Here is a 26,117-nt window from a genome sequence, read left to right on the forward strand (position 1 = left end):
ATTTGAATATATACAAAAAAAAATATATATATATATAATGAAGTGTGTAATTATTTATCTGAAATTAAAACATAACTTATCATAATGTGGACATCATAATTTGTAGACATTCTAAGATGATATAGATCAACCAGCTTAATCCTTTAAGACCTAAATACAAATGGAGAAAAACTGTTAAAAAGGTACTATTAAATACGACAAACACTGACGTTAATTTATTCAGACAATCACTTCAATTTACAAAATAGTTTTTTAATTTTAATTTACAAAAAATACTCCATGAAGATTTGAAACATCTATGAATCATTTGATTACCAACAAACAAATAAATGTTCCCTCATTAGTTTCCTTGATTAGTCCCATGATTTAAGCCCTGTGTGTTTTGCTTAAGAAAATGCTTACATCTTTGTTTATCTTCTATGAAGTCAGCTTTCACTCGCTCATCTTTGTTTTCTCTATGTGCGGGTCATCACCCATCCACTGTACACCAGGGCAACAATGACATTGCTCTTTTGAAACTGTTGTCTCCAGTCACATTTACTCCCTGTATCTCTCCTGTATGTCTGGTTCAATCAAACACCAGTATCCTGCCTGGAACCCGCTGCTTCACCACTGGCTGGGGCCAGACTGCCACCACAAGTCAGTCAAAATGTCGGACAGGAAGTTTAGATGATGGTACATTGGAATTAATGTTATCGGCATAATCCAAGCAATCTAACAAGAGCAGTCACATGAAAAGGGGCTTTTTTCATTATTAAAGGTTAATGGTTTATCACTTTTGACCAATAGGTGTCGCTGTGTCCTAACTGATGTGGTGTGGTCAGAGTAAGGTGACAACAACACATGCAAAGTTTGGTGTCAATATGTCAAAGCATTGCAAAGATGCAGCCTCAGAGTACCATCAGGGCATGTTGCCAAAGACACAAACCCAAACCAAGTTTAGTAACGATACGCCAATGAGTTTGTAAAATATAGCTTTTTGTGACAAAATTTAAAATTGTCAACGCCTAAAATGACTGATATGGGACAGTTATATATGCGATGTACTGAAACTGTGCAGGTGGCCTCAGGTCATTGTTCTTATAACACACCAAGTTTGGTCTTAATACGCTAAAGCGTTGTGGAAATATAGCCTCATATCCATTGGCATGCTCTTCATCAGGTTTGTTTGTGTGTGATTCGAGAACGGTTTGACTAATCAACTTGAATAACTTTTTGCCCACATAGTTTGAAGATGATCTAAGCCAGTTTTGGTGAAAATCAGACAAACCATTTAGGACAATTGAGAAAAATCTTTACCTGTAGAAATTTTAGTGTCCATTTGACTCGGCATAAACCAAAGAATCAGAGGGAAAAAAAATATTTTGCTTCTAAAAGTTAAGGTCCAAAAGTTATTAGCATAAACATGAGTGCAAATTTGAACTGATGGTGGCACTAGAGGTTTTAACTTAGAGAATCCAAACTTGCTATGGTTAATGTTGAGACTGTCCTCTAACTGTGTGCCAAATTTCATAACTTTTCGCAAGTGGATTCATCAGCTGCCCTAAACTCCCTAATAAACACTGACAGGCACTTCAGACCTAAGCCTAAAAAAACTCTCTGATCACATGACTTTTTTTTATTTTCTCTGACACTGTGATGCCTTTTTCTTTCTTTCTTTCTTTCTTTCTTTTTTTTGGCCTTTTTCTCTGTCCTTGGTTCTGAAACTTTTGTTACTCATTCACAGGGGCCAAAGAAACTTACTGCATGTGTTTTTGTACTTGTACATAACCTTTAAAAGCCATCACTTGAATTATTTGACTTATTCCATTAGAATAAGGCAAAGACTGATATTCCATAAATCTTTCATTAACTTGTCACTTAAACTAAAGCCATAGTGCACAGTATTATTAATTATTTAGTGTTGTATTCAGACTTTACAAAATAATAATAATAATAATAATAATAATTATCTGTTCGTTGTTGTGTTAAGCCACGTTTGGGTTGAAGTTTCGTTGCATTTACAATATTTTGACCAGCAGGTGGCGCCAGAATTTGGTATTTCAGGTTTTCTGAATTGTGAAAAACATTACTTTATATTGTAGACATACCATGTACACATGATTCTAATAAAATAAAGCTGGCTAGCATTTTATGAATTACAATAGTTTAAAAAAAAATTTAAATCTTCTTAAACTGAAGACCAAACTTTTGTAAAGGCAAACTAGCCTTATCATCCACACACAGATATAAAATGTACAACCAATGGAGAGAGTGCTTTATCTTTGATTACCAACAAACAAAGACACAAAAATTGATAAAAAATAAATAAATAAATAAATAAATAAATAAAAAACTAATAAATAAAATGTGTCAGTACTGTATCAGTATGTAACAAGCATTACTGTTATTTTTTATCAGTAAAGAAAAGCACTGACTGTATTATAATGCTTTTTAAAAAATAATGTAAAAAAAAACAATTTAAGTGTAACTCTCTCTGCTAGCTTAAGATGTCTTTAAAGAAATTGTAAAGAAAAAGTATAGCGGAAACACTTAAGAAAGCACTTTCCATGATAAATTGACTGAAATTTCAACACAGCAACTACAAAAACTACTTCTAATCCAAAACACTTCATAACATACAATGAGAGCTTTGAAATCATGATGCTTCTCAAGGAAATAGTCAGAAGACTTAAAGCCCTCAAACACTGGAGAATTCATCCTCTTTGCACACAAAACATCAGCTCTTGACAATGGAGATAAAAAATGTCTTCAGCAATAAAAGATCTAAACATTCCTCAGATATGAGCTCACAGGATCTGGTGGGGTGGACCTCCATCACGTCTCAGATTGATCAGCTGCTGTAAATGATATAAAAGCAAGATAGAGCACCTACAGATACATCAGTGAGATACATCACACACTCATCTACATCATGACCTTCACCATCTTCTCCATCACCTGCCTTGCACTGGTGGCCTCTGCTCTGGGTAAGTGTCTCCTTTATTTTGCAAGAATAAGGATGGACAAATATAGAAAATGCAAAATATAAATTAAGAGCTTCCTGCCTCATGAATAATATATTACATTCTGTAATAACAGGTTGTGGAGTGCCTGCGATTAAACCACAGACGATCGGCAGCAGGATTGTGAATGGACAGAATGCCATCTCTGGTTCTTGGCCCTGGCAGGTTTCTCTTCAGGTAACTGTGAATTGTCTTTTTCTACTGTTTTTCAGTCACATATTTGTCTTTGCTTAAAGAGTAAATTTTATGTTTTAAATGCTTTTACCTTTGAAACAGCTCCCCAGTGGTTTCCACTTCTGCGGAGGATCCCTGATCAACCAGAACTGGGTTCTCACTGCTGCCCAATGTGCTGTTGTGTAAGAGTCTTCAATCTGACAAACATCACATACAATAGCGGTAAATATATACACTGTCTGCTTTCTGTTGGTCATTTATGTATTCATTATATCTCTCTTTTTAGGGTTGACTATCATAGTGTCATTCTTGGAGAGCATGATCGTGGCTCCGATGCTGAACCCATCGAGAACAAACAAGTTTCCAAGGTAACATTATTTCATGATTTCAGAGAAGAATAACAAAATGAGATATCTATCAGTATTGCTTTGTGTTAAAATTAAAACCGAAAAGAAGAATTCTTGTATCTTAGGTTATCTTTTATAAACTTTCACTAGTAACCATTCATCTATTGTTTCTGTATGTGCAGGTCATCACCCATCCGCTCTACAACAGTGTAACCTTCAACAATGACATTGCTCTGCTGAAACTGTCGTCTCCAGTCACATTTACTCCCAGTATCTCTCCTGTATGTCTGGCTCCATCAAACACCAGCATCCTGCCTGGAACCCGCTGCTTCACCACTGGCTGGGGTAGAACAGCCACCACGTGTAAGTCAGCTGTAAAACAAAAAGAGAATAACAACGCATCTGTTTACTGTGCAGTGCAATATGTCATGTTTTCTTCTCTTTTTTTTTTTTAGCAAGCCCTGAGATCCTGCAGCAAACAGTTGTACCCATCATAAGTCCTGCTGTGTGCAGGCAGATCTGGGATCAGAGCAGAATCACTGATGCTATGATCTGTGCTGGAGCCTCCGGTTCCTCATCTTGCCAGGTATATAAAAAAAAAACAGATCAAGAAGAAACACATTACCATATTAATGTTGCTGCTGTTCAATCTCAAATGTGTGTTTTCCACAGGGTGATTATGGTGGTCCTCTGGTGTGTGAGAGTTCAGGGGTCTGGACTCTGGTAGGCTCTGTGTCCTGGGAAACCAGCACTTGTGACACCCGTTTCCCTGCAGTCTATGCTAGCATCTCCCAACTGCGCTCGTGGATCGACAGAACTATCACTTCCAACTAGAGCACCAGTCTGTTTATTTTTCCACCAGAGGAGGAAAAAGCAGTTTTTAATTATTAAAATGTAATACAGTTGATTTCTGTGGTTGGTGTTTTTTTGTTTGTTTGTTTGTTTGTTTTTCAGTCTATCTATGGTTCCAGTGATCTGGCGGTTACTTAAAGTTACTGTTTTCTTGTTCGAACTTTACAAATATTTTAATAAAAGATGAATTAAAAAATGACGTGTATTGAAGAGTGAAATTAATGATCTGAATAATTAAAAATATATGTCCTCCATCTAAGGTAATGAAACCTGTGATGTGTTTCATCAGAAGCTTTTCACTTTTCTTCTATTAGAATAAGACAAAGACTGATATTCCATAAGTCTTTCATTAACCTGTCACTTAAACTTAAGCCATAGTGCAAATTATTTTTAATTATTTAGTGTTGTAAATTCAGACTGCTAACACTGTATCTGAAGGATCCTCTTCAGGATACTACACTAGCATTCATTAAACATCTAATACCCAATTACATAAAAATCAAGTTTAATATTTACTGTGTTTAGTCATCTTGGCGGTAAATCAAACTATATCAGAATTTAACCAAACCATATTGTTTAGAGCTAGATAAACTGGATTATCTTGCTGGTTTTTGATGGTGTGCAGAACTGAGAAAGATGTGGTAAGTAGAACAAAGTTTTGAAAGCAGTTTCCTGTAAAAGAATGAATCATAATCAGAAGTTTGTCTGAAAAAAAATGAGGAAAAAGGGGGTTTCACAACAAACACTACAAAAAAAAATCCAAAAAACTGAACAAACTGAAAAAGGAAAAAAAGTAAAAAAGGAATGGAATAATTTACAAATCTCATAAACTTATATCTTATTCACAATAGAATATAGATAACATATCAAATGTTGAAAGTGAGACATTTTGAAATGACATGCCAAATATTGGCTCATTTTGGATTTCATGAGAGCTACAAATTCCAAAAAAGAGTTGGGACAGGTAGCAATAAGAGGCCGGAAAAGTTAAATGTACATATAAGGAACAGCTGGAGGACCAATTTGCAACTTATTAGGTCAACTGGCAACATGATTGGGTATAAAAAGAGCCTCTCAAGAGTGGCGGTGTCTCTCAGAAGTCAAGATGGGCAGAGGATCACCAATTCCCCCAATGCAGCAGCGAAAAATAGTGGAGCAATATCAGAAAGGAGTTTCTCAGAGAAAAAATGCAAAGAGTTTGAAGTTATCATCATCTACAGTGCATAATTCATCCAAAGATTCAGAGAATCTGGAACAATCTCTGTGCATAAGGGTCATGGCCGGAAAACCATATTGAATGCCCGTGATCTTCGGGCCCTTAGACAGCACTGCATCACATACAGGAATGCTACTCTAATGGAAATCACAACATGGGCTCAGGAATACTTCCAGAAAACATTGTCGGTGAACACAATCCACCATGCCATTCGCCGTTGCCGGCTAAAACTCTATAGATCAAAAAAGAAGCCATATCTAAACATGATCTAGAAGCGCAGGCGTTTTCTCTGTGCCAAGGCTCATTTAAAATGGACTGTGGCAAAGTGGAAAACTGTTCTGTGGTCAGACGAATCAAAATTTGAAGTTCTTTTTGGAAAACTGGGACGCCATGTCATCCGGACTAAAGAGGACAAGGACAACCCAAGTTCTTATCAGCGCTCAGTTCAGAAGCCTGCATCTCTGATGGTATGGGGTTGCATGAGTGCGTGTGGTAGGGGTTACATAGACTAGTCGAGTAGTTGAGTGATCAACTACTTTAACCACTAGTCGGCGCTGTCGGAAACAATCGACTACTCGAGCATGCATTAACCATAATGCATGCACAGTTTGCCTACAATGCAAATTGTAGGATTACAATATTGCGTGTAGCTGTTACTTTCTATCACTTTCTCTATGTTACATGTAAAAATTAAAATATGTAATTTAATAATTAGGGGTGTGCCCGAAGCCGAAATGGCATGGATAATGGCTTCAAAAATGAATAACTGATAAGGAATAATTCTGCCTGAATATTCGGCTGAGGCTGGCACACTCTGCAGTTTGCTAGATAACAGTTGAGCCAGGGGATCAGCGTAATATTATACACAGACCTCTGAAGTCACGTAATAGAGTGTGAAGAAGAGTGCAAATCAAACACCGCATTGATGTTGCCTCTCCATCTCTCAGAAATCAGAGCTTGGCAAGAGTAATGTCACCTATAATAATACATCAAACACGTTCTTTTATTTCTATATATTTAAAAGGCAATGATTTAAACCGTAGTCTACGAAATGATACATGAATGAATGGAATAAACAGCGCGCTCACCAACCAAACAGCCGCGTTGCGCGCCTCAGTCTCTCAAGAACCAAACCAGTTCTCTCTTAAAAGTAGGCTAATAATCAACTTAGATGCAGCTAGATTTTCTATGTTTGCTTCTTTATCTTTTGCTGGTTTGCGTGGCACACGCACATTTGTTTAGTAAGTTTAAAAAGACTCGCTTAGAGAATTCTGCATAATGAAAATGTGCGCCTTGAATTCATTCAGTCGTGTTCAAATGATCACTAAACGTTTGTCATGACGTCTCTGCTTATATGATTCATTTATTTTTTTTAAATTAATTATTTTACTTTAACGCAGCATATTTGTTCAGTGATAACTACGGGAAAAAAAGATAGTCATAACGGACTTATCAAGTAACTGTAGGACACCTGGTTTTATCCGAAAACAGATACTAATAATTTTGTGACTGTTACAGATGCAAATACTGGTTACATTAAAATTAAAATATGTAATGTCATAATTATAAAGTTTTGACAGTTTACGTATGTTATGTAATTGCTGCATTAGTAGTCGAGTAACTCGAGTATTTTTTAAATAAGAAATTGACTAGCAGAAAGTTCAACAGGACAATGCCAGATCAATTACAACATCATGGCTGCGTAGAAGAAGGATCTGGGTTCTGAAATTGCCAGCCTGCAGTCCAGATCTTTCACCCATAGAAAACATTTGGCACATTATAAAGAGGAAGATGCGAAAAAGAAAGACCTAAGACAGTTTGTAGCAACTAGACGCCTATATTAGACAAGAATGGGACAACATTCCTATTCCTAAACTTGTTATGTAGCAACTTGTCTCCTCAGTCCCCAGACATTTGCAGACTGTTATAAAAAGAAGAGGTGATGCCGCACAGTGGTAAACAATGGCCTTGTCCCCTAACTTTTTTGAGATGTGTTGATGCCATGAAATTTAAAATCAACTTATTTTTCCCTTACAATTATAAATTTTCTCAGTTTAAACATTTGATATGTCATCTATATTGTATTCTGAATAAAATATTGAAATTTGAAACTTCCACATCATTGCATTGTGTTTTTATTCACAATTTGTAGAGTGTCCCAACTTTTTTGCAATCGGGTTTGTATTTTGTACACATATAGTATTAAATCATTTTGATTGCTAACAGATTTATCTACATTTGTTTTGAATCAGTGATTTGGAGCTTGCATCATACTGTTTCAAAATTCCGATTGTTCGCCGCTAGATGGCAATTATCTGGCAAACACATCAAAGACTTAACCGACTTATTCTTCAATGCGGAAGAAGCCAGTCCCTTTCATAGGTTCACCCAATGCTGTGATGATGGCATCACTGTAGGAAACACCTTTGGTGTGATGAATTTCTTAAGCCCTTTGTGGTGGCCAGAAAGATGTATGGTCCCCCACAAAGCAGACTGAAGACCTTCAGCACCATGGAGAGCGCCACCGGAAGAACGACAAGGGCTGGGCCACCCAGTAAGAGGGTTCAGGACCAGGGATAGCTCCAACACAGGTGTTCACCTTTCCCCTCTAACGGGGAGTCTCAACTGCAGGCTGTTGGGGACAATCAACAACCACCACAGAAAAAGGGAACAGAGAGGCCTCAGTGGTGGCTCAGCTGAGGTGATGAGCAGATGCTGAATGCTGGATTGCCCTAAGCGCAGACACAGGACAAGTTCTTAAGGACAGAAGCTCAGTGGGGTCTGTGAGTATCCAGAACACTTTTTACTAACCCTCCATCTCTTCTGTCTTCCCTTCAGAGATATTGATCTGCTGCCCCAACAACCAACCAAAGAAGGAAGAAAGGCTTTAGTTTCAGTTTTCCCCATCCCCACACCCTCACCTTATTGAGAAATAAAGAGAATTAAGTTATTTTCCACCAAATACCTGCCTGGTGCATTATCTATGTGGACAACTTGAGCTAATCTCACCAAATCTTGTGTTCAAGGGCTTACATCTTATAGCATTATACCAAGGGAGGTCGAACGACAACCACTTGCAGCTCATCCATACTTGTAATTGAGTGTTATAGGCTAGGCCTTGTTCTAACACATATTTTGGCACTCACATTAATGCCAAAAATTATAAAAGGCTTGAAACTTTTAATAATTTGCTGATGTTTTTCAGCAGGTCACACATACTTATTCATTATCTGGCCTTTTTTTAACATTTATTCCTGTATACAGAGCCCATGACATGCTGAAAATTATGTCCCTGAATTAAGAAATGTATCACTTTTTATTGTTCCTTTGTATTAATTAAAACATGTATAACTTTTTTTTTTCAAATATATGTGTGTGTGTGTGTGTGTGTGTGTGTGTGTGTATATATATAAATTATGATAATATGGTTTAGCATACAGAGTTTGGGTGTGCGAGAGATTGGGGTAATCTGTAAAAAAAAAAATTGCCATTCAGGTATGGTGACCAAGTACTCAGAATGGTGCTCTGCATTTAAACCCATCCGAGTGCACACACACAGAGCAGTGAACACACACACAACACTGTGAACACCCCCGGAGCAGTGGGCAGCCATTTTATGCTGCTGCGCCCGGGAGCAGGTGGGGGAGATTCCTTGCTCAAGGGCACCTAAGTAACGTGGTTGGGGTTTCGATGCCTTGCTCAAGGGCACCTAAGTCGTGGTATTGGAAGGTGGAGAGAGGGGGGGGGGGGGGGGGGGGGGGGCGGGGGGGGGGTGGGGGGGGGGGGGGGAACTGTACATCAACCCACAATTCCTGCCGGCCCGAGACTCGAACTCACAAACCCTTCGATTGGGAGTCCGACTCTCTAACCATTAGGCCACGACTAATGGTTAAAGGGGGATTAAACATCAAAATACAACTTAATTTTCTCATTTAATTATAAAACAACCCCTGATTCACAACATTCATTTCCAAATGCATAAATCTGGTATAGACCTGCACAGGCCTCTAACCTAGGCCCTGTTTGGCCCAAGTCCAAATGCAGCACAAATCTCCCATTTAACAAAATAAACGTTGAGCTTGGGCTGAAATGCAAAGCTCTAAAATCAGGTGCAGTTTAGCTTCGCCGTGTCCGAAACTGATGATTTGTATTCAATAAGCTACAGAATACATGTAAGACTGGATCCGTGAATGGCTATAATGACAGTATGAGGTCAATAATGTATGATGGTGCTATTATCATTGGTGCTATAAGTTAGTTTTTCTGTAGACTATTCATCAAAAGCAGCAGCAAAAAGCATACCTTCTGGACTGTCCAGTAATCAGCATTTGAACACTATAATAAATACAAAAATTATCTGCATGGTGACACTGTTATTTTTATTATTACGGTTTATTATTATTATTTATTATTTTATTTTTATTGAAGAGTGCGTCTGTCTTGCGTGCGCAAACACACAGTGTTTATCCGGTAATCCATCCGGTGGTAGAAGCTAGTCAGTGATTTCAACTACACAGGTTCAGGATTGCGTTTTTTTTTTTTAAATAATATATAAAATGATTAATACAGATGCATGTATTCTGCAGTTCGCTGGTTTATGGTACACCATTTTTTTTCTTTTAGACAAAGCATGTCCATTTTACACTGAGCAACCAGTAGTGTAAATTAATTCAGTCCAGTTGGAGGAGGTTGGGGTTTGGGGGTAGTTAGCTTCATTGTGGGGGGTTGACATAAAGGTATGAATCTCTTGCTCTTTCATATGGAGAGTGTCTGATGAATGTTTCAAACTTGCTCAGCAGGTTTAGGCAAAGTGTCTGTTTTAGGACAAATGCCTCTTTTGGTTTGGCTTTTGCAATTTTTGCAAAGGCATACAGAGTATTACATACAATATAATATGGTTTTGTTTTTTTCTCAGGAGAGATGAGGCACCTCTGAGAGAGAGGCAAAGAACCTGGGTGAAAGAGATGTGTGTCTGCCAAGAAGACAACAACTCTTGTTCTTAATTTATAGGCTATGCTGCATTGTACTATTTTCAATTTTGCACTGTTTTAATTGTACGCTGCAACGCTGCAGTCGTTTTGGCAAAACAAATGTAAAAACTCCATTTGATGGCAGATGGAGTATTCTGATGATGACTTTCATACCTTTTATGGACCTTGACACTGTTATTTACTTAGCAGTCTATGGGACAGTCACAGGCCTCCCGTTTTTCATCCAAAATATCTTAAATTGTGTTCTGAAGACCAACAAAGCTGTTACGGGTTTGGAACGACATGGGGGTAAGTGATTAATGACAAAATTTTCTTTTAAGGGTGGAGTATATCCCTTTAATGCTCCGATGCAAAATAAACCCCCATTTCTTAAAGGTAATATAACACATAGTCTCAGCCTCAGACGTCACGCCCAAGGACCGTTTACTAAACATCTGATGCATATGGCACACAAAAGTGGAAACACTTCAGGAGTGTCTAAGTTGTCATCGGATTGGTTAAATTCTACAAGATTTCCAGGAGACGTGTGTGTCGCTTTCTTTACCGTTCTGTCTGGAAACAAAGATACTGTTGTGCCAAACCCCCTCAAGAAAGAAGAAAGCCATAGTGTTTACAACTATGACGACAAGCGCTTATCAGGATCAACTAAACACTGGAGTTTCAAAAGTATGTGAAATATTTAAAGTTTGCGGCACAGAATCTTTCAAGTACATCCGAGAGTTTTACACACCGGTCTGTGATTGTAGCGACACTTCCATGCCCCAAAACGTGATGGTGAACGAAACGAACTGTGATTGGTTGTTTGACATGTTAGTCAAATGGCCTCATGGGCGGGCCTTGGCCAAAGAAAGCTGCCATGAGTTCCAAACCATAGCTGCAGTCTAAAGGTCTGGCTACACGAGACTATATAACACATGATTTATATTATATAAGTTATGCTGCACACCTGTTAAATGTTTAAAATCTAAAATATGCTGTAATACTTAACTTAGCATAAATATAAGCACAGGCTCATAGACTTGTCATTTATCCTGCTTAAATTTGTTCTAAATGAGAAATGCACATAACTTCATAAGTACTAAATTTGCATCGGTGAATGAAATATTTTATCTAGGCCTACAGTGTTTTTCTTTTATTTTCCGCAGACTGCAGCCATCAAATGTAATATTGGTAAGGCAAAACTGACAGCTATTTGTGAAAATGCACTTTGAAGCGTTTGCTTGATAACTTGTGGTTAAATCACCACTCAGTGGTCAAATGCTGCAAATGCATTATGCAAATGTAGGGGCGGCGGCGCCCACGGCGGTAGAAAGCATGTTCTGGTTGGCCACCTACTGTATGTAACCTTGTTTTCCTGAATAGGGAATGAGATGTCACTATGCTGGCCGTTCCTGTACCTTCGATAGCACTTCCTTTGTAACGTGGAAATCTGATGAATTTGCACTTAGCATGCTTATATGAGCATACATGACATATTCTTGGGCTGGTGCTAAGCGCTACTGGCCAATGAATTGGCATGAAGGTATAAGGCCTTCAGACATTCGTCACACTGAAGGTGTTTCCCATAGAAATGATGTCATCGCAGCATCTCGTTCCCTATTAATGAAACCGAGGTTACATATGTAACAGAGACGTTTTCTGTGAATGTGCGAGACTTCCGGTACATTAGCCACCATAGGGAAATAACAAGAAGAATAATAAAGTGCAGTAAATGGTAAAACTGTTTGCACTACAAGCCAGTGTGTTCATAATTAAGATAATACATTAAAATAATATTACAACAAACACCAATACCAAACAAAAAAAAAATCAATTTTTTTTTTTCAATTCTTTTTTTTTTTTTTTTTACAGCTAAATATAACTGGAAGTATGGCATCACTGGAATGATGACACCAGAATCCAGACACATTAAATTAACAAATGGCAGTGACCGCTCCTAAAGGAAAAATTAGGTGGATAGTGTAGCATTATTTTTATTAATGCATTTTAATACTTATGCATACATAACACAAAAAGAACAATGATACGTAAAAATAATATTCGGATGATACATAATAATGAAAATATGAAATGAAATATGAACCTTTATTGGTATATTTTGTTGCATTTACAATGTTTTGACCAGCAGGTGCTGCCAGAATGTGGTGTTTCAGGCACTTTGAAACAGTGAATCATTTTGTGAAGCATTGGTTCAGTTGATTAAGAGCTTCAAAAATATTTGCTTTGCTCTAATTTGTTTGGAAGTGTGCCTGAATGAAACAACAAAAGAGGAGTTTTCACAGGTTTCTCAGAGGTTATGTAAAGTACTTAAGATTGTATTGTCTTCTTGTATGAGGGGGTTTGAGGGACAAAAGCCATATCTGAATTGTAAAAAACTGAACCCATTATTTTATATTGTAGACATGCCATGTAAACATGATTCAAATAAAATTAACCTGGCTATTGCATTTTATGAATTATAATGATTTTTAAAAATCTGAAATCTTATAAAACTAAAGACCAGGGTTTTGTATAGTAAAGGCAAACTAGCCTTATCTTCCACACACACATATAACAAGTATAACCAATAGACAGAGTGCTGATTACAAACAAACATAGAAACAAAAATAAATATAAAAATGAATAAAAAAAATGAATAAACCACCCTGATATATAAAATTTGTCAGCAGTATGTAACAAGCATTACTTTTATTTGTATCAGTAAAGAAAAACAATTTACTGTATTATGTTTTCTAGAAAATAATGTAAAAAATTTAAGTGATGTTGCAGAAAAGCACACCATTTCATAACACTCTAAAGTTAAAGAACTTGTTTGACCAGTTGTTTGTCCTTAACTTTATCTAAAGTGGTGTTAAAGAAATTAATATTAGTACTAAGTTTTACTTTAGCCCAGCTCTTATAGCTGATATAATCATAGTGTGACACAACTTTAGTCCTATACTCTTTAGGGGAAGTCGTGGCCTAATGGTTAGAAAGTGTGACTCCTTACCTTAAGGTTGAGGGTTCGAGTCTCGGGCCGGCAATACCACAACTGAAGTGCCCTTGAACAAGGCCCCGAACCCCCAACTGCTCCCCTGGCACTGCAGCCAAAATGGCTGACCACTGCTCCGGGTGTGTGTTCACTGCTGTGTGTGTGCACTTTGGGTGGGTTAAATGCAGAGCACGAATTCTGAGTATGGGTCACCATACTTGGCTGTATGTCACATCACTTTAGTATCACTGTCTTGCAACGGCTTGCCAAGATTCAATACAAGAGTAGTTAATATCAAAGACTTATTGGAAAAATAAGTTAATTTACTGCAAGTATAGCAGAAACACTTAAGGAAGTCATTTCCATGATAAATTGACTGAAATTTCAACACAGCAACAACAAAACTTTAATCCAAAACACTGAGACACTAATCCAACATACAATGAGAGAGTTGAAATCATGATGGAAATAGTCAGAAGACTTAAAGCCCTTCATGACGTCAAACAATGGAGAATTCATCCTCTTTGCACATAAAACATCAGCTCTGGACAATGAAGATAAAAACTGTCTTCAGCAATAACAGATCTAAACATTCCTCAGTTATGAGCTCACAGGATCTGGTGGGGTGGACCTCCATCACGTCTCAGATTGATCAGCTGCTGTAAATGATATAAAAGCAAGAGAGAGCACCTACAGATACATCAGTGAGATACATCACACACTCATCTACATCATGACCTTCACCATCTTCTCCATCACCTGCCTTACCCTGGTGGCCTCTGCTCTGGGTAAGTGTCTCCTTTATTTTGCAAGAATAATGATTGACAAATATAGAAAATGCAAAACCTAAATTAAGAGCTTCCTGCATCATGAATAATATATTACATTCTGTAATAACAGGTTGTGGAGTGCCTGCAATTAAACCACAGACGATCGGCAGCAGGATTGTGAACGGACAGAATGCTATCTCTGGTTCTTGGCCCTGGCAGGTCTCTCTTCAGGTAACTCATCTGTTTTTCAAACACACATTTGTCTGCTTTGTCTAAAGAGTCAATTTCATGTTTTCAATGGTTTTACCTTTAAAACAGCTCCCCAATGGTTTCCACTTCTGCGGAGGATCCCTGATCAACCAGAACTGGGTTCTCACTGCTGCCCAATGTGCTGTCATGTACGAGTCTTCAATCTGACAAACATCACATATGATAGTGGTTCATAAATACTCTGTCTGGTTTATTTTGGTCATTTATCTCTTAATTTTATTTTTATCTTTCTTTAGGGTCGGCTCTCACCGTGTCATTCTTGGAGAACATAATCGTGGCTCCAATGATGAACCCATCCAGATCCAAGTAGTTTCCAAGGTAACAATGTTTTATGATCTCATTGGATCAGAGATATTGAAATTGAAAAAAAAAAAAAAAAAGAGACCAATTATTTGATATTGCTTTTGTTCTGGCCAATATTAATTACATACGGAATACAGCCAGAAATCATTTTTAATAGTTGTTTTATTACTGTGTTTTTAAAACATAATAATAACCAATTTATCATTACACTACAAAAACATATTCATTATAAATATTTTAACAGTAGGAGTACGTCCTGTAATTTAAGAAAAGGTGTGATCTAAAAGGTTGTAAAATGATTTTTATCTTTGTTTTAGATTTTATTATTGTTATTGTTTAATTGAACTCACATATTTCTCATTTGTGATTGAATGGACATAATTTAAAATGTTAAACAGTTGAGTTTTTTTAATCTGTGAACTCAATATTACAGTTGAAAAATGTGCAAATTGGTAAAAATATCAGTCATCGTGTCTCTTTTTAATTGAAGTTTTGAGGTATAAAATGTATGCTATTTTATTCCTAAAACATGCCAAAATAAACTAACATTTAACAACAAAATAAACACATCTTTTACAAATATAATATTCAGTTCAGGAAAGAAAACATCCTAACTACATTCTAAAAACACAGGGTGTAAGTAAATGCTTGCATATTTATTTACCTTCTAAAAAGTCAGCTCTATCTATTAACTGATTATCCGTCTTGTATGTATGTGCAGGTCATCACCCATCCTCTCTACAACAGTGTAACCTTCAACAATGACATTGCTCTGCTGAAACTGTCGTCTCCAGTCACATTTACTCCCAGTATCTCTCCTGTATGTCTGGCTTCATCAGGCGCCAGCATCGTGCCTGGAACCCGCTGCTTCACCACTGGCTGGGGCCAGACTGCCACCACAAGTCAGTCAGCTGTGAAACAAAAAGAGAATAACAACACATTTGTTTACTGTGCAATGCAATGTGTCATGTTTTTTTTCTATTTTTTAGCAAGCCCTGAGATCCTGCAGCAAACAGTTGTACCCATCATAAGCCCTGCTGTGTGCAGACAGATCTGGGGTCAGAGCAGAATCACTGATGCTATGATCTGTGCTGGAGCCTCCGGTTCCTCAGCTTGCCAGGTATATGAAGACAGATCAAGAAGAAACACATTATTATTAATGATGCTACTGTTCAGTCTCAAATGTGTGTTTTCCGCAGGGTGATTCTGGTGGTCCACTGGTGTGTGAGAGTTCAGGGGTCTGGACTCTGGTGGGCTCTGTGTCTTGGGAAAGAAGCACTTGTGACCCCCGTTTCCCTGCAGTCTACACCAGCATCTCCCAGCTGCACTCTTGGATCAACGAGACTATTTCTTCCAACTAGATCACCAGTCTGAATATTTACTTTCTGTCTTTGATTCCCTGTTGGTGGTTTTTTTGTTTATGGGGTTGGGTCAGTCAATGATTTAATGCTGAAATTTGAGACTTCACTGTTTTCCTGTTTCAGCTTTATAGATAATGAAAACATTTCAATAAATGAGTAAAATAAAATGCAAAAAAAAAAAAAAAAAAAGCAATGAAGAATGTTGCAGAGTGTAATTATTGACATGTAATATCAGACAGGTAATATAAGGCAAGTCCTCTGCTCAGTCTGATTTGTGTTGCAGCCTGGAATTAAACCACTCCATGCTGGTATTTTCTGGCCAGAGGAGACTTGGCCCCCCAGCCTTATTTCTCCCAAGGTTTATTTTTCTCCATTTCTGTTACCGATGGTGTTTTAGTTTCTTGTTCCCCTTTATTTGCAAGAAGAGCAACAACAAAAACAACAACAAAAAAACACATTAAATGGTCACATGATGCAATTTCAAATTTCCCTTTCTCTTTGGAGTGTTACAAGCTCTTGGTGAATAAAGAAGATCTGTGAAGTTGCAAAGACTAAAGTCTCAAATCCAAAGAGACATTCTTTATAAAAGTTGAGACTCGTCCACGCCCCCCTGAAATGGCCCCCACATATCTACGTCAGTATGTGGGAAGATTTGCATAATGCCACCCAGATGTTCACGCAAAGAAAGAAGGCGTACCTTTTATTCTCGTTGTAGTATTGTTGTTGCCACCGCCGCCATGTCGTATAGACGCTGTGTGTTTCACTGTGAAAGCGAAACTACTTTGTTTGGCCTTCCAAAAGAGGACGATATCTGCTTTGTCATGCCTGGAGCTGATCCGTGCTGGTTGCTGAGGAAATATATCAACTTTGCACTGTGGATCGCCGAATCGGCTTTCACTTTGGACAAAGCAGAGTCCAGCCCTGGGTCATCACTTGTGATTGCTGCAAGACAAAGGTACGCTCCTTCGTAGAATCCGCCTGTCGTACCATTTTCAAGCAGCCCATCTCTGCTCATTTAAGCCAGCCAAGGCTCACTCTAGACCGTGGCTCACTCAAGGCCGGGTTGTGAGATGTTGTTTCATTGAGAAAGCAAAACTACTTTGTTTTTGCCTTACAAAAGAAAACACAACTAGAAATCATGTTTATATCACATTTATAATGGGTTTAATATTTTTGTCTCGTCACTCCGGCCAGACAAGGCATCACAATATGTTAAGAGGCGTAACATTTCCATCACACGCTTGAGGCATTTGGCCAATCACAACACGCTGGATAGCTGGCCAATCACAGCACACCTCACTTTTCAGAGAGATGAGCCTTGTGAAAATCGACGCGTTTCAGAAGGCGGTGAATAGAGGAGAAATAATAATGTACAGTATGTGGAAAATATGTTGTTGTTTTTTGTTGTTTTTTTTACCTTAAACCGCATAAACCAATAAACATTTTATTACACCAAATACACAAAATAATGTTCTTTTTAGCAGCATCATATGACCTCTTTAAATGGAATAATGTCCAATAAACTCTTAGTCCTCTGTGTCTTTGTTGGTGGTTTTTCAGAAATCCACTGCTGCAATATGTAGCGTCTGGCAGTAAATAAAATTTTAAGCAGCTGGATCAAAGAAGAGCTCCAGGTGTTATATGAAAGAATTCCTTAAATACACACCAGTGGGTCAAGGTCCAGAGAGATTGCCATTAAGACATGCCATTAAGAATGCCTTAAGAACAGTGAATAATGCAATGAAAATATGTACCATCTTCAATTTTACACTTAAACACAGGTCTTTGAAAATGTAAATTGAAAAGCTGCTGAATTTATTAAAAATTTGAATAATATAAATAATTAAATAAATAATTATTCTATTTTTGGAAAACTCAAGGGCTAGATCGCTGGAGTAAATACATGACAGAGGCTTGCGGTTACATATAGAGCAGCATTATCCATCTTATAAGACTGTTACCAAGGTTAAATTTGCCTAAAACCCGGAAAACATAGGGCCACTCAATCCTCTCAAAAGCCTTCTCAGCGCTGAGAGACACCACCAGTGATCCAACATGAACATTTTGTCCATGCTATACAACATTCAAAAAGCATTGCATATTATTACAGGAATTTCAGCCTGAAAAAAAAAGTCTGATCAGTGGAGATTATATGAATAATTACAGCTTCTAACCTTTTAGATAAAACTTTAGCAATTACCTTCCTGTCTACATTTAATTGTTCGGCAGGATAAACATTCTTCTGCTTTTTTAAAAATGAATTAGCCTCCAACAAGCTGCCTGTGTCAAAAGAGTGAGACAGCATTCTAAGTAAAGGAGGGAATAGAAGATCTTCAAATCCCCAAAAACCCATTGGGCTTATTTACATAAGGCTTTAATAGATGATTTAACTTATTTTTCAGTCACATGCAGGCTTGATAAGTATTTCTCTTCATCTGAGATTCTGGGTATGTTCAGGCCAATCAAAAAAACTCTCCATATCAGACTTAACTGGAGAGTATACCTCTGACCTGTACAGTTTCTCATAGAACACCTGGAAAATCATATCAATCTCCTTATTACTGTATACATTCTGTCCGGATGAGTTTTTGAATTTTGGTTCCTTGCCACTGTAGCCTTTGACACTATTTAAAGAGAACTGAACTGAGCTGGATGGTGACATCTATTTTACTGTTTACTATTGTCTTTCTGCATTACCAAGACACTATGTTCCTGTTTAACATTGTTTAGCTGCTTTGGTACAAACTGTATTGTTTAAAGTGCTATATTAATAACGTGGATTAATAATAAACATGTAATAGGGATAAGTTGCCATAATCCAAATAAAACAATGCAGAAAAATGACAAAATAGATCCAGAAAGATCCAAGATTAAGAAAAAGAAGATATAAATCAATCATCTGTCCATGATGCTGAAATTTTTAGCATGTACATACAGTTTTATACTTGTACGTAACATTTAAAAACTGATCCTGCTTATAAAGCAATTTCATGGCATGAAAGTTACCTCATGACACACTGAAAACATTCATTTAGAATCCAGTAAAGAGGATTGCTCAATCTGCTTAGTACATTTTTGCTTAAGCCAAGTACAAAACATTCTTTCATGCAGTGCTGAATAATTCTGATTGCTTCAGATTTGCACTTTTATGAGCTTCACTATTGTTTAATTTGATTGAATGATATATAATGCCTCTTTCTGATGACTGCCAATTGTCACTGTCAAAAGCCTACTAACTCAGTGACTGTGTAAAACTGTCATTTGTCAGATGCACAAGCTTGTAAGAGATTTTAAGAAAAGTATTTTGAAATATTATTGAAAACTATGACATTAATAAACAGAAAAATAAAATAAGCTATTTATTATGAAAGCGAAAAATAAAATACAATCGGAATAAAAATTTATAAAAAAAAAAAATCAAAAAAAATCCAAAAAATTTGATCACAAAAAAAAATAGTACTGTATTAGAGGTTAAAAAAAATATATAAATACTGTTCGGTTTCTCACACAAACCAATTGTTTCGTGTCTTAGGACATCGATGTGTCGTCACGAGCCACAGGGTTTAATTTGGATTTGTCTGTGCATGTTTTTTTTACTCTCATAGATTTTGTTACCATTGCCATGCATTATATGACTGACAAACTGCAACGGCTGGAGTTCTACTGTGTTCTGCTGAAGAAACAAAGTCACCTACATCTTGGATGCCCTGGGGGTAAGCAGATAAACATCAAATTTTCATTTTCGGGTGAACTATACCTATACCTGAATTCTAGGGCTCCCTGCACAAGACCCTTGTATGCCCTTAAGTGGAAGCTTTTTTCCTCCTGGTGTAGGCAACACAATTTTGACCCAGTCCATTGCCCTGCGGGCACGATACTGGAGTTGTCAGAGACCAGGAAGCTTAAAAGCATGTGCGGCGAAGCTGGCATTTAGCCTTCTGTCTTTCAGCAAGCGCTCTGTGTGTGTCTGTTCCATATTCGTTTGTGAGTCTTATTTAGTGTTGTTTGTCTCCTCAAATAATGTCAAAAGCACTCCGTAAGACAAAGCACAATCTGGGCGAGGGCAGGCAGCTTTTCAAGCTGTGTGTTCCTCCCTGCCCGCGTTACATTACGGGTGGGGATACACACAGTTTGTGCGTTGTCTGCCTCGGAGCGGAGCATGCAGAGTCGAGAGAGCCGACTGCCCACACTGGGAGTGGCTTCCCCTGCATGTTCTCCGCTCCAGGAAGGCTCTCTTTGCTGAGGAAGCCTTCGATAGCGTTCCCTGTGTCGCTGGTCCCGCTTCCGCTGAGGCAGAGTGGTTTGGTTCTCCACCGCCTCGTTTCAACTGGGTTATTCCCACTCTGGTGGGTCCTGAGCAGACTCTGGTCATGGAACAGGCAAGTAGACACTCTGTTGAGGAAGGAGGCCATCGAGGTGGTCCCTCCTCATGACAGAGAGTCTGGGTTCTACAGCCGGTACTACATAGTAGGGGTGAGCGATATGGAAAAAATATCATATCATGGTTTTTTTTTTTATATATCACAATTCACAATTTTATCATGGTTTTGGTTTTACTATTTTGCAAGTTGTCTGAGCATTACAGCCAAACTAATACAAATACTATAAAGACAAAAAAATACAATAAAAAAAAAAAAAAAAAAATAGCATAAATTTAGTCCAAATAAAAATCTGTAACATAAAAATCTTTGGTTCTTATTTTTTAATAACAAAGATAAAAGAATGACAAAGATACACATTACTGTGTACATTTTTTTGTGGGGTTTCTGCAAAAGTTACAGGAACATTCCATCCTACCATTTTGAAAACGTTCCGAAAACTTTATTACTGAATGTTCTTTAAATTAGCATTTTTTTCTTGGTTTATGTGAACGTTATAGAAACATTCCATTCTATCATCTTGAAAACGTTATGAAATTGTTATTAGTAAATGTTCGTTAAATGTTTGAAATGTGCATTTTTTTATGTATTAGGAACGTTTTTTCTTGGTTTATGTGAACGTTATAGAAACATTTCTTTCTATCATCTTGAAAACGTTATGAAAATGTTATTAGTGAAAGTTCGTTAAATGTTTGAAATTTGCATTTTTTTTAATGTGTTAGGAAAGTTTTTTCTTGGTTTATGTGAACGTTATAGAAACATTTCCATTCTATCATCTTGAAAACCGACACTGCCGCATTACCCGCATCCGAGCCGGAATCAGCCTGACACTGAAGTCTACAGCGCCCAGGGCGTGGCCCGGATTCATTTTTAATATCTTTTTTACTGTTCACAAATCTTTCATTTAAAATTGATACGCTGCCAAAATGTTTACTTACCGCTAACCCTAACTCATCTCATTATGATAAATGCATTTTAAAAGTAAAGAAGTCACTGGATTAAGTTGGCATGAGAACAATTTATTTACAAAACTATGCAATTACAGCAAAAAAAAAAAAAAAAAAAAGTTATACAGAAAGTATATATAAATATAAAAAACATAACATTTAACTTAATTACCCTTACATTTATTTATACTTGCGTATAAATAATTTAACACGTATAAAAACAATAAACACTCAGGTGATACTTTACAATTTACAATAAGGTTTCATTTGTAACATTAGTTACCTACAGAGCCCCGCACATGAAAGTGAAAGTGACATGACATACAGCCAATTATGGTAACCTCGGAATTCGTGCTCTGCTTTTAACCCATCCAAAGTGCACACACACAGCAGTGAACACACACACACACCGTGAACACACACCCGGAGCAGTGGGCAGCCATTTATGCTGCGGCGCCCGGGGAGAAGTTGTGGGTTCGGTGCCTTGCTCAAGGGCACCTCAGTCGTGGTATTGAAGGTGGAGAGAGCACTGTAAATGCACTCCCCCCACCTACAATTCCTGCCGGCCCGAGACTCGAACTCACAACCCTTGGATTCCCCCTCACAAAAACGTTACAAGAACGTTGTTATGAGAACGTTTTCGCTCAACATTATGAGAACATCAGTCAAGTAAAAGTAACATCATAAAGACGTTACAAGAAAGTTGTTATGAGAACGTTTTCACTCAACATTATGAGAACATCAGTCAATTAAAGATAACATCATAAAGACGTTACAAGAACGTTGTTATGAGAACGTTTTCGCTTAACATTATGAAAACATCAGTCAATTAAAAATACATCATAAAGATGTTACAAGAACTTTGTTATGAAAACGTTTTCGCTCAACATTATGAGAACATCAGTCAAGTAAAAATAACACCATAAAGACATTACAAGAACGTTGTTATGAGAACGTTTTCACTCAACATTATGAGAATATCAGTCAAGTAAAAATAACATCATAAAGACGTTACAAGAATGTTGTTATGAGAACGTTTTCGCTCAACATTATGAGAAGATCAGTGAATTAAAAATAACATCATAAAGACGTTACGTTGTTATGAGAACGTTTTCCCTCAACGTTACGACAATGTATTTTAACTATGAAAACATTATAAGACTGTTCCAGAAACATGAGCCATGAACTTCAGGAACGTTTTTTTCTAACATTTACATAACTTTTACATAACGTTAGTGAAAGTTATGGAAACATTCCCTGTTAGCTGGGTACTCACTCAAAAAGTGGTTTTAAACCTGAATGAGTTTCTTTCTTCTTCTGAACATAAATGCTATTTTGAGGAACGTGGAAAACCAAACAGTTGCTGGTCCATTGTGACTTCCATAGTATTTTTTGCTACTATCAAATTCAATGTGGACCAGCAACTGTTTGGTTACCCACATTCTTCAAAATATCTTATTTTGTGTTCAGCACAAGAAAAAAATTAATACAGGTTTGGGACAACGTGAGAGTGACTACATAATGACAGAAATGAAATTTTAGGGTGATCTATCCCTTGACAGTAATGACAGTAGGCTGCATGTTTAATAGTCCTACTGTCACTTTAAGACCTGCACGCATCTACTATCAGAGTATGTGAGCGGAGTGGAGCGGCAACAATTTCCCCTCCGCGCTCCGAGCATTTAATAATCGCTCCGCTCCAGCGCGGCACCGCTCCGGGTTCACCATTTCCTGCTCCAGCTCCGCTCCACTCCGTGCTCACTGATACCAGAGACACTGCTCCTAGAAACACTGCTCCTTTAGATCTGCATCAGTTGAACCGCTCAGTCAAGCGACTGAAGTTCAGGATGCTCACTCTCAAGCAGGTTTTGTCTCAGATCATGTCCGAGAACTGGTTTGTCACAATCGATCTAAAAGATGCATACTTCCATGTCTCCATCCTTCCCCCTCACAGGAAGTTCCTGAGGTTTGCTTTTGGGGGCAAAGCACACCAATATTGGGTTCTTCCCTTCGGGCCTTGCACTCTCACCCCGCACTTTCACGAAGTGTGTGGATGCAGCTCAAGACCAAGGGCTTCTCCCTGAGGGAAACCTTCCTTCGCATGATCAAGGTTCACGTGGCGCTGCCTACGTGCCTTGGACTTGTGGATAACCCTTGGTTCTTGTCTCAGGGCCCGGTGCTGGGAGCTCCCTGTCGCCGCGTAACGCTAACAATGGGGTGCGGTCATGACTGGCCACCCTGCCCACGGTCTGTGGAGTGCTCGCCATCTGACATGGCATATAAACTTCCTGGAGATGCTGGCCGTGCTTCGAGCACTACAATACTTTCTCCCAGACCTAAGAGGTCACACGACAACACAGCGGTGGTCTCTTATATCAACCACCAAGGGGATCTGCACTCAAGCCATTTGTACAAACTAGTGTACCAGATCCTTGTGTGGTCCCAGGGCGAACTCCTCTCACTGAGAACAGTTCACATTCCTGGGCATCTCAATTTGGGAACAGACATCCTGTTGAGGCAGGGGCCAAGGCCCAGGGAATGGCGGCTTCACACCGAGGTGGTGAGGTAGATTTGGAGAGTTTTTGGACAGGCTCAGGTGAATCTGTTTGCGACTAGGGAGACAGCGCACTGTCCCCTCTGGCACTCTCTGACTCATCCAGCTCCACTGGAGAGCTGGATGCCATGGTACAGACATGGCTGAGGCTTCGTCTGTATGCTTTTCCCCTGATTGTTTTGCTCCCGGGAGTTCTGGAGAGAGTGCACTGGGACGGGGTCCCGTCTGCTGCTAGTAGCCCCATTCTGGCTGGGCCGAGTATGGTTCTCGGACCTGATTTCCCTCCTTGACGGCTCTCCATGGGAGATTCCCGTCAGGAGGGATCTCCTCTCACAGGCAGAGGGCACTATATTCCACCCCCCCACGGAGCTGTGGAAGTTATGGGTGTGGCCTCTGAGGTGGCACAACTCGTAGTTTCCGGTCTCTCAACCGAGGTTGTTGAGACCATCATCCAATCCAGAGCTCCCTCCAGAAGTAAAAAGTACGACTTGAAATGGAAACTTTTCACTTTTTGGTGTAGAGACCGCCAGCTTGACCCAGTTAACTACCCGGTTTTGTACAGTGCTGAAGTTCCTGCAGACCCGTTTCTCCACATTTCCTACCCACTCCACCCTGAAGGTCTACGTGCCAGCCATTGTGGCCTACCATGCCCCTCTAGGTGGCCAGTCAGTGAGAAGACACCTCCTAGTCACACATTTCCTCCGCGGTGCGCTGAGGCTGAGGCCTCCGGTATGTTCTCATGTCCCCACGTGGGACCTGGCTGTGGTGCTGGGAAGCTCTCTGTAGGCCTCCCTTCGAGCCTATCGAGGGGATCTCCGATCGCCACCTCACTATAAAGACTGCTTTTCTGCTGACGATATCTTCTCTTAAGAGAGTTGGGGACCTACAGGCCCTCTCCGTGGCCCCGACCTGTATAGATTTTGCGCCCGGTCTGGCCAAAGCTTTTGTCTACCCTCGAGTGGGGTATGTCCCTAAGGTCCCCTCTTCTACACCATGACCTGTCGTACTCCAGGCCTTCAGTCCTCCAACCTTCAGGGAGCCAGACCAGAAGAAGCTTAGTTGTATATGTCCACAGAGCTGCCCTGTGGAGAAAGGCGGACCAGTTGTTTGTTTGCTATGGTCCCCCTAAGAGAGGTCTTCCGCTATGAAAGAGACTCTCAGTCGGTGGATAGTAGATGCCATCTCTAAAGCCTATGAGTCCTCTGATCTCCCCTTGCCCCTGCGGGTCAAGGCTCACTCCACTAGAAAATGTGGCAGCCTCTAAGGCCTTCTTAGCGGGGTGTCTCTATGCAGGATATCTGCGATGCTGTGGGTTGGTCCACGCCCCTTAACCTTTGTCAGGTTCTATGGACTAGATATATGAGCCACTCAAGGCTGTTCTCTCCCCCTAGATGTGCAGCTTCCCACCCTAGGCAGAGATCTGAAAGTCTAGCGGCATGGACATTTCTTGTTCCCAAAGCATTTCTCCGACGCAGCTCGAGTTCCTGAAGAGGAACATCTCAGACGCCTGCATAGAAGCACTTTGGGAATACCAACTAGACGCTGCGTCGCAGTGCCACACTACCGGCATCTCTGCAAGCGCTTGCTTCATTCCTTGAGGCTAAATGCTGGCTTCGTCGCACGTGCTTTTAAGGTTCCTGGTCTCTGACGTCACCGGCTTATGACATCTCGCCCATCCATTGGACTGATTACACACGTGATTCAGAGCCGGTCACACTTGAGGAATTCCCAAAGCGTTCTCTGACACAGCGTCTCGTTCCTTCAAGGAACCATTGTTATATGCATAACCTGAGACATTTTTCTAAGGGGATGGCCCCTGCCACTTTTAAGTTTTATGTGTCAGCCATATCTGCTAAACATGTATCCACTGGAGGTGTTTCTGTTGGACGTCACTCTCTGGTTTCCCCTTTCTTGCAGGGGTGCATCTGTCCGGAGAGGGTGTTGAAGTTTAATGTCGACCGCACAGCCCAGTGGCGT

At 39.1% G+C, this 26,117-nt stretch overlaps 1 protein-coding gene across 1 annotated transcript; it reads left to right on the forward strand.

Moving 5' to 3' along the window:
- The first annotated feature begins 290 nt into the window (after positions 1–290).
- LOC109078168 (polyserase-2-like) lies at positions 291–16,260 on the forward strand. Its single transcript, XM_042740075.1, has 14 exons — positions 291–2,969; positions 3,082–3,182; positions 3,282–3,361; positions 3,466–3,547; positions 3,709–3,889; positions 3,982–4,112; positions 4,199–4,223; positions 14,234–14,344; positions 14,457–14,557; positions 14,645–14,724; positions 14,833–14,914; positions 15,579–15,801; positions 15,889–16,019; positions 16,099–16,260. Exons 1-14 carry the CDS (start codon positions 2,915–2,917, stop codon positions 16,258–16,260), a joined length of 1,545 nt encoding a protein of 514 aa, XP_042596009.1. The 5' UTR covers positions 291–2,914.
- Positions 16,261–26,117: the final 9,857 nt, after the last annotated feature.

This window comes from Cyprinus carpio, chromosome B15 (assembly GCF_018340385.1).
Source record: "Cyprinus carpio isolate SPL01 chromosome B15, ASM1834038v1, whole genome shotgun sequence".
Taxonomy (NCBI): Eukaryota; Metazoa; Chordata; class Actinopteri; order Cypriniformes; family Cyprinidae; genus Cyprinus; species Cyprinus carpio.

Bases quoted from the DNA above. Each gene is read 5' to 3' on its own strand.
- LOC109078168 (XM_042740075.1), top strand. From the start codon at position 2,915: ATGACCTTCACCATCTTCTCCATCACCTGCCTTGCACTGGTGGCCTCT. The intron at 3,548-3,708 runs GTAACATTATTT...CTGTATGTGCAG, and splicing joins AGAACAAACAAGTTTCCAAG to GTCATCACCCATCCGCTCTA. The intron at 14,915-15,578 runs GTAACAATGTTT...CTAAAAAGTCAG, and splicing joins AGATCCAAGTAGTTTCCAAG to CTCTATCTATTAACTGATTA.